Source organism: Phoxinus phoxinus (assembly GCF_949152265.1).
Source record: "Phoxinus phoxinus genome assembly, chromosome: 19".
NCBI lineage: Eukaryota > Metazoa > Chordata > Actinopteri > Cypriniformes > Leuciscidae > Phoxinus > Phoxinus phoxinus.
Window position 1 is genome coordinate 30832665 of NC_136894.1, and position 14363 is coordinate 30847027.

The 14363-nt window shown below is 42.7% G+C and overlaps 1 protein-coding gene across 7 annotated transcripts in view; it reads right to left on the minus strand.

Moving 5' to 3' along the window:
* The window catches only part of LOC306987500 (RNA-binding motif, single-stranded-interacting protein 3-like), a 27749-nt gene extending 25846 nt beyond the window's left edge, over positions 1–1903 (minus strand). For 6 of the 7 annotated variants that reach the window (XR_013795183.1, XR_013795184.1, XR_013795185.1 and 3 more), the window contains exon 1: positions 1762–1900. Coding sequence is in view for 3 of the 7 variants with exons in the window: in XM_079591837.1 (XP_079447963.1) it covers positions 1762–1821 (60 nt within the window). In the remaining 4 variants the exon portion in view is untranslated. Of the gene's footprint in view, positions 1–1761 lie in introns of all 7 variants that reach the window. The other variant, XM_079591838.1, reaches the window with a different exon arrangement.
* Between the last annotated feature and the right edge of the window lie 12460 nt (positions 1904–14363).

Below are 14363 nucleotides of genomic sequence, written 5' to 3' on the forward strand. Positions count from 1 at the left end.
TGTAAAATTTGCAGAATCATCTATGGTAGCTTGATATTATAATATTGACGATATATGGTTATTATATCTACCACTCAAACATTGCATTGAAGTATTAGCCTATATAGATTCAGTAAAACGGTAACCAATAGACTAGGCTACTATAATGACGCTGGCTTGTAAACGTGAGCATCGCGATCATTTGTCGTTTGAAAAAAAAAAAAAAACCCATGAAATTATATTCATATCATGACATGCTGAAATATATGCCACTGTACCTGGATGAAGACATTTCACACGCGACGCAAGCAGAGCACCTGCATGTGAACTCCTCCTACAGTGTTCAGGGCTATCATGGTTGTCAACAAATGCACGTGCATGTAGGATGACAGAGTTTACGACAGTAGTAGAGGACAATACTGTTTCCCAACTGTAGGGGGACCCCGAGAGCAAAAAAAAGAAAAGTAACCTAGTGCTGCTTTAATTTTGCAACTTATAAAGCGTTAAAATATTTATTCAATTTACATATTAAAACTAGTGTATGAAATGGCAAATGTAAATTATATAATTGAATTTTCATTTTGCACCAAACGTTGCACAAATGTATGAGAAAATTTAAATTAAAATACAAAAATGCAAATATTGCTACCTATAAGCTTCCATTGATGAATTTATAATAAACTTAAAGGAATCAGAGCTTCTGTGGTTTATAAAGCCCATATATATATACTACGGTACATATCAAAGTACTGTAGTATGAGTTACATGTAGGGAAACAAGCTGAACAGACGAGCGTCACACACACACACACACACACACACACACACACACACACACACGCACGCACACACACACACACACACACACACCTGCACATCTGCCAGGTGTTTATAGGTCGTGTTTAACAACACACAGATATGCAGTATTTCATGCGTGCATCATTAAAACAACGACAACAAATTTAACACACACTCACTCACACACACAGAGATATTCAGAGCATGAAGATACATGCAGAGTGTGTGTGTGTGTCTGAGGATGCGTGCGGAAACCTAAACAGAACACATATATAAACTAACATTTTTAGCTTTTTATATGCAGCTACAGTAATAATAAACACTACTGACCAACACACATCCTCACGCTAAAGAAAACTATAAGACAAATCACTTTTACCTTTGAGAACGTCCCCAAAGGGAGGCAGCATCAGATATAAATCACTTCTGGAGGCAAACCTGTCCTCAAACTAGAACTAATTAAACACATATGCGCGCACACACACACACACACACATACGCAAAAGTGGTGTGTGTGTGTGAGTGAGTGAGTGAGTGAACACACACACACACACACACACTGAGCAAGACAAACGCAAAATTGGTGTGTGTGTGTGTGTGTATGAGTGAGTGAACACACACACACACACACACACACACGAATCAACTTTGAGCTAAATTGAACTGACACTATTATCTAATGCTTTTCAGCTGGAACTGAATTAATAATTGACGAACTGTGCAGAATTAACAATGTTTATCGCTTTGAAACAATCTGTGTTGTGTAAAGAGCCACAGCAATAAATGTGATTTGACAATCAGTGTCAATCAGTCAATCCTTTATCATCATCTTCATCATCAGGATAGAGAGATTGTGTTTTACTACATATGATATATGTATGTCGTGATACACAGTCTTGCTAATAAAGCTCATTTGAAATTGAACATGTAAACTGATTGAGCAGAAGCGAGAACAAAGAGAGGTAAAGCGTGTGTGTCACGGTACCTTACTGTAGTAGCAGGAGAAATACGGGAACATCTGCTGCTGATCCAGCGCCTTTCCCATCAATCTGCAGCGCGGAGTCCCTGACGGACCGGTGTGAGGAAGACGAGCTCCTCCGAAACACACACACACACAGAGAGAGAGAGAGTCCGGGGTCCGTGCCAGCATGAGGAGAGGAGTGTGTGTGTGTGTGATTCCTGCTCCAATAACAGCGTCAGGATCAGGGGCTCGACTGTGGAGAGAGAGAGAGAGAGAGAGAGAGAGGGCGAGAGAGAGAGAGAGTGTGTGTGTGTGTGTGAGTGAGAGAGAGAGAGAGAGAGAGAGAGAGAGAGAGAGAGAGAGATTGATCCCTCTACTGGTGATAAATGAAACAACACGGCAGAAGCATCAGTTAAACACACGTCGGCTGTGTCTCAAAACCTCGTTAACTGCATAACTGGACAGCATTTTTTCAACAGAAAATCCTTCATTTAAACCCGAGTCGATCCGAAGGAAACGTGTTTCTGAGTGAACCGGTGCCGTAGATCTATAGATCATCAGTTTACCAGGTTTACCATAATCAACACCTTAACAAAACACTGTAATATTTAGTTATAGTCCCTTGAGAGCGACGATCGAATGAAGTGTATATTTACTGACTATTTATTAAATATAAAAGTACTTTATTTGAGACAAATGTTGAGACGATTGGTGAACAGTGACATTTACATTTGTACTGTACATGTAGAGAACAAGGAAGAACCGTGAGGAGCTGTAACACACACACACACACACACACACACACACACCTTGTTTTGGAGATCCAATCAGATATGAGAGAGAAAAGAGAAGAGACCGGATGTAAATAGAGCAGAACGGATCTCTCTCTCTCTCTCTCTCTGCTGTAGTTCAGTGAGTGTGTGTGTGTGTGTGTGTGAGTGTGTGTGTGTTTCCCATGAGACTTTATCATCAAATCAGGGGCTGTTTAACTCCAGGTGTTTCATTTCTCTGTGGTTAATCTCGTCCTGAGCTGCATTCGCTTCAGTCGTGTGTGTGTGTGTGTGTGTGTGTGTGTGTGTGTGTGCGTGAGAGAGAGTGTGTGCGTGTGGACGAACGGAAACACGAAGAATTTTCATCTGTCGCTGCGTCTGTTGATCAACTCGTTAATAATAATATTACAATTCACATTTAAAGAAAAATCCAACTCACTAGGCTCAACATATAAATGCAAAAAATAAAATTTAAATTTAAATTTGGGAAATTGCCCTGGTTTGAGCATCTCTGTTCTGATATATTTAAATTATTATTATTTAATATGCATTAAAACATTAAACTTGACAATCAACTTGCAATATCTCGAGATTTGATCTTTAGAAACGACTTCTCGAGAGTCAGCAGGACACATCATAAGTCATCAATAAGAGCCTGAATAAATCAGATTAACACTCACCGTGTGGTTTAACGTCAAACACACGTGTGTGTGTGTGTGTGTGTGAGAGAGAGAGTGTGTGTGTGTGAGAGAGAGAGTGAGAGTGTGAGTGTGTGTGTGAGAGAGAGAGAGTGTGTGTGTGTGTGTGTGTGTGAGAGAGAGAGAGAGAGTGTGTGTGTGTGTGTGTGTGTGAGAGAGAGAGAGAGAGAGAGTGTGTGTGTGTGTGTGTGTGAGAGAGAGAGAGAGAGTGTGTGTGTGTGTGTGAGAGAGAGAGAGAGTGTGTGTGTGAGAGAGAGAGAGAGAGAGAGAGAGTGAGAGTGTGTGTGTGTGTGTGTGTGTGAGAGAGAGAGAGAGAGAGAGAGAGAGAGAGAGAGAGAGAGAGAGAGAGAGAGGGAGTGTGTGTGTGTGTGTGTGTGTGTGTGTGTGAAATCAATCCCAGAATGCCCTGCAGATCTTCACTCCTCTGGATGGTGTTCTGGGGAAGGAGGTAATCAGACGCTCATCAAACATTAATGCGCTAAACTGGCATAATGGTCTGTGTGAATATGAAATCTGCAATTACCTCTCATGCTCATATTACAGCAAATGACTGACATGACACACACACACACACACACACACACACACTGTTAGTGCGCTCCTCTCATTGGCCCTCATTTATCAAAAGTGCGTACACCAAATTTCCAGCGTACACCTGGCGTACACCCAAAACCACGGTGACTTTGCGATTTATCAATATGGACGTTGGCGTACGGCACGCTCAAATCCTACGCCAGCTCAGGAGGTGGTGTACATGTACGCACGTTTTGAGTTAGTGCTGAAATGCGCAGAAAAACTATTCCTAACACCACAAAACGCACTGACAAACTAAAGATATGATATATTATGACCCTGTAAAAAAACAACAACAGAAATTATAAACTTCAGTGTTTATTTTTGTGAGTTAAGCCCGGCATGCGCGCACGGACTGGGTTCAGTAATGCGTTTCCATTACCCTTTAAATTGCGCAAATTGAAATTGCGAATTGAAAATACGCCCAATGGAAACACGTCAATTTCGCAAAAACTCGCGTTTATCGCAAAAAAAGTTTTTACGCTCGCATGAGGTGGTTTTTCAGGCAATTCGAAAAAGGAATATTTCGCAAAACTGCAATGGAAACAGTTTTTGCGCATTTACAGTCACCTGAAGATGGGGTCCGTGTCCGCAAATAATAATAATTATCATCATTATTACTAGGCTATATTTAGAAGACGCTTTTATCCAAAAAAGGAACAAAGCAATTCGTCAAATGACATTCATAATACGGGTTAGACAATAATAATACAGGACTAAGATTATCACAAATAAACACAAGATTTTGACGCATATCCAAGGGTTTGTGGAGCGGAGTGTGGAACGCGCACTGGATGGCACGGAGGCGCGCGCGCGAACACTTTTTCCTATCAATAGTGAAACAATTTAAAATACTCCATCATTTCTGGTCATACTGAAAATAATAATACATTATTTGTAACTACAAGAAAACGTTGTGCTTTTGTAAAATAAAATAAAACAATCAGTTTCATGATCTCCGTGAACTGGAGCGCGAGAACTGAAACAAAATATAGCCTATCTAAAGCTTGAAATGTCCACTTTAAAACGAACAAATTCGAATCGAAAGCTAATACATTTTGTTCTGATTAAGTAATCCGTATGAAAGGTGCATTTCTCTCTAAAAGCGCATTAACAGCGAAGATGGAGATCTTAGCCGACTTAGAAAACAATAGTTTAATATTGGCTCTTCTCATTCATCACTGCGGGAAAATGTCAATTCCAGATTCTAATTTGACCTTAGAAAACCATCGACATGTTTTCCATATTAATTTGTGTAAATTTTACATGTTTAATAAAGGGTCAAAAAGTCATTAAACAAAAATCTGAAAATTCGTTGATATTTACTTTTTTGCGCAGCAGTTGGTGTTGCCAGTTCAAATTAAACTTTTGGTGTTCAACTTTGCGTTTTAAAAAGACAACCGTTAATTTTTCGTTTTTCAATTACGTGTTTAAAAAGGAAAAACGAATAGACACAAAAGTAGCCTACATGGATCTTTTGGAATAAGAGACAGAGTTCTTTATTAAATTAATAAAATAAACAATAATTAGCCTATAGGAATACTGGATTATAAACCTCAAAGAAATGTCACAATCAAAACCTCAGAGCAGAAATTAGGGGAAACACCCAGACACTCCTTATCGTTCGGAGTAAAGTTAGCCTATAAGGGCCCTGACATTAATGCTTGGATAACACGTAGCCTACGTCTCCTTCCATTAATAATAATAATGTCTAATGCGGTGGCTGTGATATTATATAAATCAACGTCCGTTGCCGTGATTTTTGGAATGACTTATCGCGCGAGAAAAAGGGACGTTTTAGTTGCATAACATCGGTTAATGGAAACGCCGTCATTTCGCAATAGTTTTTTATCGATATTTAGATAATAGCGCAAAACATTTGACATTCTTCTTCTTTTAAATAATAATAATAATAGGCTACAAATAATAATAATGACAAAGACATTCTTCTTCTAAATAACAATAAGCGTCATTAATAATCAAAATCATAATAGGCTACTAATAAGAAAAATATTACAAATTGTCATGCAATTATTCACATCATCATCACTATTGTACACCCTACATGTGACGTCATACGAAATTCAACGCTAATAGTTTCAAAACACGTGCTGTAAAATAATGCATTGTTTGTGATAGGTAATTTGCTCAACCAACCAGCGATTTAAACTGGATTTCCACCGGAGAAGTTTCTCCTCTTTGCCGTCTTCCGTGTGTCCATGGCGTAAAATGAGGGCGTGGGGGAGGCGGAGACGTGAATATTGTAATGTGTGTTGCGTTTTGGGATATTGGCTTGGCAACTAATTAATGAGACTGATTGAGAAACGAGAAACACCGGGGCGGGAGCTGTTTAGTGAGAGACTGGGAGTGGAAAAAGGGTTTAAATGTAGCGCAAAAGAGAATGAAGGCGCGCTCGGTTCCAGTGACAAGGTGGACAACAAGACGGCGGTGCTCACCTTTTTTTTGGGAGGGGGGTGTCGTTCGCGGTTGCTTAGGGCCGCCGGCGATGAAGATAGGTAGATAGTGGGTACGGGGAGAGAGTGGATAGATGGGAGGTTAGGAGTGCCGTCATATTGTGCTGAGTGCTGATGCTGCCGCCGAATTGCAAGAGCTCGGCTGGACTTTGCCCGTTTGAAGCAGACTTGCGGTGGGATTTCCCCTTTGGTGTGATTGAGACTGTCAGACATCATCCACGTGAGTGCTGAAGTGGCGACACGCCGCAACGACGCTCTCGTTGCCCTGCACGGGACGGTGTGGATCCCCCCCCCCCCCCCCCCCCCCCCCCCCCCCCGTTGGGAGGGGCAGCGTCGCGGTGGGCGAGTTAAGTGTTTGTTTTAAGATAGTTTTTAAATTAAACTGATGTAATAAATAAAGCTGTGTCTCGTAATAATAGAGGGTGATAGTAAGGGTGGGTGTAACAAAAACTGGGAGGGTAGGGAACAGTCATAGGTACCGTTTTACACATGCATGAGGTTTTAAATGAGTTTGAAGTGCCACTGTAATTTATTCTGGGGTTTGTCACCAATGAAGTGAGTGAATTCACATAGTGCTCTGGGTAGTTCTATGGCTTCCCAGGTTGTGTTTAGCCTGTCCTTGTAGTCCCCTCTGTTAATAAAACTGTATTTAAATTGAAGTTGTGGTGGTGTGTTGTCCTCTGTTGCCAGACCATACTGGCTAAAATAATTAAAGGTGGTGGCAGCAGCCTATTAAGAAAAGCTAATATTACACTGGTGGCAGCGGTGGGATATTAGGGGCCAGTATGTTGGACCCAGAGGGGGATAACACACCATCAGCTTCTTTTGATAGGGTGCGAACAGGGCAAGGTTCAGCGTCTAGGATGGCGACAACACGACCAGTTTTTATGCCTGAAACTTTTACAGGAGTTAATCGTGATTGGTCCGATTGGATAGCACAATTTGAAATGGCCGCTGAGGTGAATGGCTGGGATGACAGCTTGAAGTTGAAGTTCCTCTCCTTATTGTTATCTGGGAGGGCTCGAGACATTTATTGTGGATTATCCACTGAGTCTCGAAGCAGTTATGTAGTATTAAAAGCATCGTTGGGGAGGTGTTTGGAGCCGTGTGATAGTGATGATTGGAATAGGGCCAGTTTTTTAGCCCGTCGGCGATTGCTTAGTGAGACTGCGAGGGAATTTGGGAATGCTTTGCGTCGTTTGATTACTAAAGCTTACCCCTCCGCTGATAATAATACACGTGATTTATTTGCTCGTGACCATTTTATAGAGCACGTGGGGAGTGGGGATTTGCGTGTCCAGCTTCGCAGTGCAAAACCATCCACCTTAGAAGAGGCTGTCAATTTGGCTTCTGAATTAGAATTAATTCGAAGTTTGGAGCGAAACTGCTCTGTTGCAGATACTAAAGTGCGGGTGGTGTCTGAAAGTGTTCCAGATAATAAACAAATGGAGACACTTTTGGGAGTGGTAGAAGGGTTGAGACAGGAAGTCAAAACTTTGCAGCAGACAGTTCAGTCTCTACAGGCTGGTGTTGAGATGCCACCATCTGGTAGGCGAAATGGTTCCTTTGAGACTCACAGACAGATGGGGTGGGCTATGGACCGGTCATCTCGTGATCGAGAGGCCTGTTGGGAGTGTGGGTGTAACCGTCATTTACGTCGAAATTGTCCCTATTTGCAGGGAAACTAGAGGGGGCAGGCACAGAAGGCCAAATGCCTGCCCCCTCATTAGTGAAGTCCACGAGATTGGCCCTGTGTAACCAACCCAGCTCTGGAGTGTATCTCAATGCTAAAATAGGTGGGTCTGATGTACATTTGTTATTGGATACGGGGGCGCAGGCCTCAATTATCCCTAAACATGTGTGGTTACAGTTAACAGAGGGGGGGTGTCAGTTGTTCGATTATGTGGGGGAGGCTTCCGCAGCTAATGGGGGTACTATGTACATTCTAGGCCGTTGGCAAACTATTTGTCAGTTTGGGTCCCTAGCGTTAATAAATGAGTTCCTTGTAGCTGACATATCTACCCCTGATATTTTGTTGGGGATGGATTTTCTGCTAAAGTATGGGGCAACCATTGATTTGGGGGAAAAGTGCTGTTCAGTCATGGGTAGGAAGTTCCCCTTAATTTTATCAGTGGATGCTTGTCAGCCTAAGGCTGTCACTGTTCAAAGAGACTCCATAGTACAGCCGCGTAGTGAAGCTATTATTTCTGGGGTAGTAGAAGGGCTCCTTGCAGGACAGATAGCTGGGATGGTGGAACCCTCCTCCTCTTTATCAAAACACTGTGACCTTTTAGTGGCTCGAGTCGTTTGTAATGTTGGGCAAGGGGTTATTCCTGTTAGAGTGATTAATGTAACTGATAATCCTCTCACCCTTAGGCAGGGGATGAAGATTGGCACCTTGTCTACAGACGTAGTAGTTGGTCCTGAAGCAGTGCCTTTCAGCCAACGGAATGAGTTTGAGATGCCCATAGGGTGGTCTGTGGATGCTCTCTCAATGCAGCTGGGCTTAGATCAAAAGGGGCTGTCTATGGTTGAAACGCAGGCCATCCGTGAGTTGTTGGGGCAGTATGCTTCAGTGTTTAGCACTGGGGATCATGATCTAGGGCGAACCCACTTGACCTCGCATCAGATTAATACAGGGGATGCAAAGCCAATTAAGATACCCCCACGTCGGGTTCCGTTGCATTTGCAACAGGAGGTACATGATCATATTAAGCAAATGCAAGAAAATGGGATTATACAGCCCTCGTGTAGTCCATGGGCTGCCCCGGTTGTCCCAGTAAGAAAGAAGGATGGTAGTTTGCGCTTTTGCGTAGACTACCGGAAGCTGAATGATGTTACAGCTAAAGATGCCTATCCCCTCCCCAGAATAGATGATGCCCTGGATAGTTTGACCAATGCAAAGCTATTTTCCACCCTGGATCTTGCCAGTGGTTACTGGCAGGTTGAGGTAGATGCTAATGATAAGTGCAAGACCGCTTTTTCCACAAGACATGGGTTATTTGAATTTAACGTCTTAAGTTTTGGCCTTTGTAACTCACCTAGTACATTTCAGCGTTTGATGGATTTGGTTTTGGCTGACTTGCAATGGACTACGTGTTTAGTTTATTTGGACGACATTATAGTGTTTGGTCGTTCATTTCAGGAGCATTTATCGAGATTGGGGGAAGTATTGGCTAAGTTGAAGGCTGCAAATCTGAAGGTAAAACCTTCTAAGTGTGATTTGTTTTCCTCTCGTGTCAAGTATTTAGGGCATATCATTTCTGCTGAAGGAATTATGGCCGACCCTGTAAAGGTGGAAGCAGTGAGGGAATGGCCCATCCCGGGGACTCAGACTGAAGTGAGGAGCTTTTTAGGTTTGGCCTCCTATTATAGACGATTTGTAAGGGGGTTTGCAGACATAGCACGTCCATTACATCAGCTGACTGAGAAGGGGAGGAGATTTAGGTGGGGCGAGGAGTATCAGGTAGCCTTCAATCAGTTGAAGGCTAGGTTAATTACTTCCCCTGTGCTCGCTTATCCTGACCCCAATAAAACCTTTATATTGGACACTGATGCTAGTGATGTGGGGGTAGGAGCTGTGCTTTCGCAAGAGGAGGGTGGGTTGGAACGAGTAATAGCTTATGCCAGTCGGGCCCTTACTAAAGAGGAACGCAAGTATGCAACTACAAAGAAAGAGTTGTTAGCGATGGTGACTTTCACAAAGTACTTTAAGCATTTTTTGCTAGGTAAGGAGTTTGTGTTGCGCACAGACCATAGCTCATTGAGATGGTTGCATAACTTTCAGGGCTTAGAGGGGCAGCTAGCTCGATGGGTGGAGCAATTGGCAAGTTTTCACTATAAAATTGTACATCGTCCTGGAAAGCAGCATGGCAATGCAGATGCCTTGTCACGGCTACCAGCTTACGTGAAAGCCCAGGAGCAAGATGGCCCCATCAGCCCTATTCAGGGACCAGCTATATTAGTGTGTGCTGTTAAGGAGGGCCCCCAGGTGGTGCAGAAGAAAACTAATAACAGGGGGGAGGGTGATGATTTGGCACAGGCCCAGCGAGATGACCCAGAATTGGCCCTTCTTATTCATCTTAGGCAAGACCCAGATGATAATGCAGCTGAAATACAGCAAAATGCTACCCTGAAGAAGTATAGTTCTGTTTGGGGCCAATTGCGGTTGCAAGACCAGCGGTTGGTACGAGTACCCCCCCCTTACTCAGATGCAGCCTCAAAAGTACAGGTGGTTCTCCCTAAGGCGCTGGTAGCATCTGTGTTGAATCAACTGCACAGTTCGGTAACAGGAGGCCATTTGGGTATTCAAAAATTGCAAGAGAAAGTAAGAGATCGTTTCTATTGGCCAGGGTGGTTTGCAGATGTAAGACAGTGGTGTAGGCAATGTGTAGAATGTGCGTCTCGAAAGACACATGGGAAGGCCCCCTGTGCGCCAATGAATTCTTCAGTTACCTCTCGTCCCCACGAACGTATTGCTTTGGACATTTTGGGGCCTCTACCTGAGACTCCTAGAAAGCATAAGTATATCCTTGTCGTGAGTGATTACTTTTCTAAATGGACGGAGGCATTTCCCCTTCTCAACCAGGAGGCACGGTCGGTTGCTTGTGTCCTGGTTGAGGAGTGGATATGTCGCTTTGGCACTCCCCGAAGTGTTCATTCTGATCAGGGGCGAAATTTTGAGTCTGCCCTGTTTAAAGAATTGTGCCGACTGTTGGATATGAGTAAGACACGTAGCTCCCCATATCACCCACAATCTAATGGTTTGGTGGAGCGATTTAACCGTACTTTATTGTCGATGTTGAGTTTGTTTGTTGATGAAAATCAATCCAACTGGGACTGTCTGTTGCCATACGTGTTGATGGCTTATCGAAGTAGTGTCCATGCCAGTACAGGGTTTACACCTTACAAGATCTTGTTTGGTCAGGAAATTGTTCTTCCTCTGGATGTGATGCTGAATGTAGGCCATCATGAGAAGTTTGTGTCTGCCAGTGAGTACGTGACTGGGTTGGCGGACACATTATCCACAGTAGTAGAGGCAGTAAAGAGACATCAGGCTAAAGCCTCTGGGCAGCAGAAGGGGTCATTCGATCTTCGGGCTAATTTGCAGTTTTATTCTATGGGTGAATTGGTGTGGGTACGGAATAAGGCAAAGAAAAAGGGCGTTTGCCCAAAACTACAAAGGCGTTACCAGGGCCCTTATGAAGTGGTGGAACGCATCTCTGATGCATTGTATCGGGTGGTGTTGGGAGAGGGGAAGCCGGAGATAGTGGTGCATTTTAACAGACTGAAACCATATGTTCTTTCTTCTCTCTCAGAAACCACTGCACCCTTGGTCCTTCCGCAAGAGGGAGCTGAGTCCCATTGCTCAAGTCGGAGGGTGGCTGGCCAGTTGGATGTCCCATTGGGGGCCAGTTGGGTTCATCAAAGAGCACCTGGTCTCCCTCGTAATGTGGAAGGTCCAAAGGAAGGGTCAGCATCAGTGGCTGCTGGTCCTGTACAACAGCCTGTCCAGGAGCCGGATATACAACAAAAGGACCCCGACAGACTGCAGGATGGCTCTACAGTGGTGATGCATCAGCTAAAGTTGCAACGCCCAGTACGAGAGCGACGTCAACCTGGGTGGACACGGGACTATGAGATGGATTCAGTATGACTCGGGGACGAGTCTGTTCCGTTGGGGGAGGGGATAGTGTAATGTGTGTTGCGTTTTGGGATATTGGCTTGGCAACTAATTAATGAGACTGATTGAGAAACGAGAAACACCGGGGCGGGAGCTGTTTAGTGAGAGACTGGGAGTGGAAAAAGGGTTTAAATGTAGCGCAAAAGAGAATGAAGGCGCGCTCGGTTCCAGTGACAAGGTGGACAACAAGACGGCGGTGCTCACCTTTTTTTTGGGAGGGGGGTGTCGTTCGCGGTTGCTTAGGGCCGCCGGCGATGAAGATAGGTAGATAGTGGGTACGGGGAGAGAGTGGATAGATGGGAGGTTAGGAGTGCCGTCATATTGTGCTGAGTGCTGATGCTGCCGCCGAATTGCAAGAGCCCGGCTGGACTTTGCCCTTTTGAAGCAGACTTGCGGTGGGATTTCCCCTTTGGTGTGATTGAGACTGTCAGACATCATCCACGTGAGTGCTGAAGTGGCGACACGCCGCAACGACGCTCTCGTTGCCCTGCACGGGACGGTGTGGATCCCCCCCCCCCCCCCCCCCCCCCCCCCGTTGGGAGGGGCAGCGTCGCGGTGGGCGAGTTAAGTGTTTGTTTTAAGATAGTTTTTAAATTAAACTGATGTAATAAATAAAGCTGTGTCTCGTAATAATAGAGGGTGATAGTAAGGGTGGGTGTAACAAAAACTGGGAGGGTAGGGAACAGTCATAGGTACCGTTTTACACATGCATGAGGTTTTAAATGAGTTTGAAGTGCCACTGTAATTTATTCTGGGGTTTGTCACCAATGAAGTGAGTGAATTCACATAGTGCTCTGGGTAGTTCTATGGCTTCCCAGGTTGTGTTTAGCCTGTCCTTGTAGTCCCCTCTGTTAATAAAACTGTATTTAAATTGAAGTTGTGGTGGTGTGTTGTCCTCTGTTGCCAGACCATACTGGCTAAAATAATTAAAGGTGGTGGCAGCAGCCTATTAAGAAAAGCTAATATTACAATATATAGGGGTGTGTTAATCTAATGACGATCGTTTTCAGCCGCGGCATTTATCAAGAGGCAGGTTTGCGTACACCTGAATTTCAAAGGTACGCACAGCTTCATAAATCAGGCGGTGAGAGGAGTGTAAGCATAATCTTACGCCAACATATACGCCCGTTTCGACGCAAGATTGATAAATGAGGGCCACTGACTTCCATTGGTTTTCCAATCCTGCCGTCGTGTTCTGGTTCTGCACAGCTTTATTCTGAGGATGATTAATAATATGATTAAAATTGAACATTTTTAAATTGATGATTAAAAATGAATACATGTACATTTCTGAAATACATAACTTTAGGCAGTTGCCTCTGATAACAGACTCTAAATTGTAATGTGGACACATCAATTTCTGTAAAGCTGCTTTGAAACGATGTGTATTGTGAAAAGCGCTATAAAAATAAACGTGAATTGAATGATGATGATGATGATGATTATGATTATGCTTGAATTTGAAATGAATCACAATATAAACACCAAACGTTCACGTTATTCTGCACCGCATGCTCTGATCAGAAATGAAGTGTGTGTTCCTCCATTAAATGACTCTTTCTTGCTCTTTTCTCAGTTCTCGTGCCTCGGCTTCGCTCGAGTCCGTCTCTGCCGGTCCAGATGGTGATTACGTGACGGAGAGGCGAGTGAACGGCCTTCTGGGAAACGGCGCAGATGTGTCGTCCCTCCATCACTCCTGATGAACGAGAGCGCTGGGGGTTCTGGGTAATTGAGCTACTCACAACACTGAGGGCCGTGTCAGACAAACACACAAATCAAGAGTGATGTGGCCCTGACACCCTGCAGGCCTTTAAACACACACACACACACACACACACACACACACACACACACACACACACACACACACACACACCTTAATATTTACATATTTATACTAATTGTTTTATTTTACGTAATTTTTTTATATATTTCTTTAATAAAATATTTAATTACTCCGACTAAATGTTTTATTTTGATTTATTAGTTTAATTTAATTTATTTTAATTTATTTAAAACAATTTATTTCATTATTTTCTGTTCAGTTTGGTTGTTTTATTAAAAAATTATGTATGTGTTTTGTATTTAAAAAATAATTTATTTATTTTAAATGTTTTAATTTAATTTTAATTGATTTAAAATAAAACATTTAACTATTTTCTACAAATGGTTTTATTTTGTTTGCTTTATTTTAAAATTATTTATTTTATTTTAAATTGTACATTTTATTTATTTTTCTTAATTTAAAATATTTCATTATGATCTATTATTTTATTTTAATTTATTTTGGCTGTTTCTTTAAATTATGCATTTATTTTAATATAAATATAAATATACATGTATTTGTATTTAGTGTTTAATTTTGATTTATTTGAAGAAAAAATATTTTATTTATGTTTTACTTGATTTAAAATGTTTTATTTTGGTT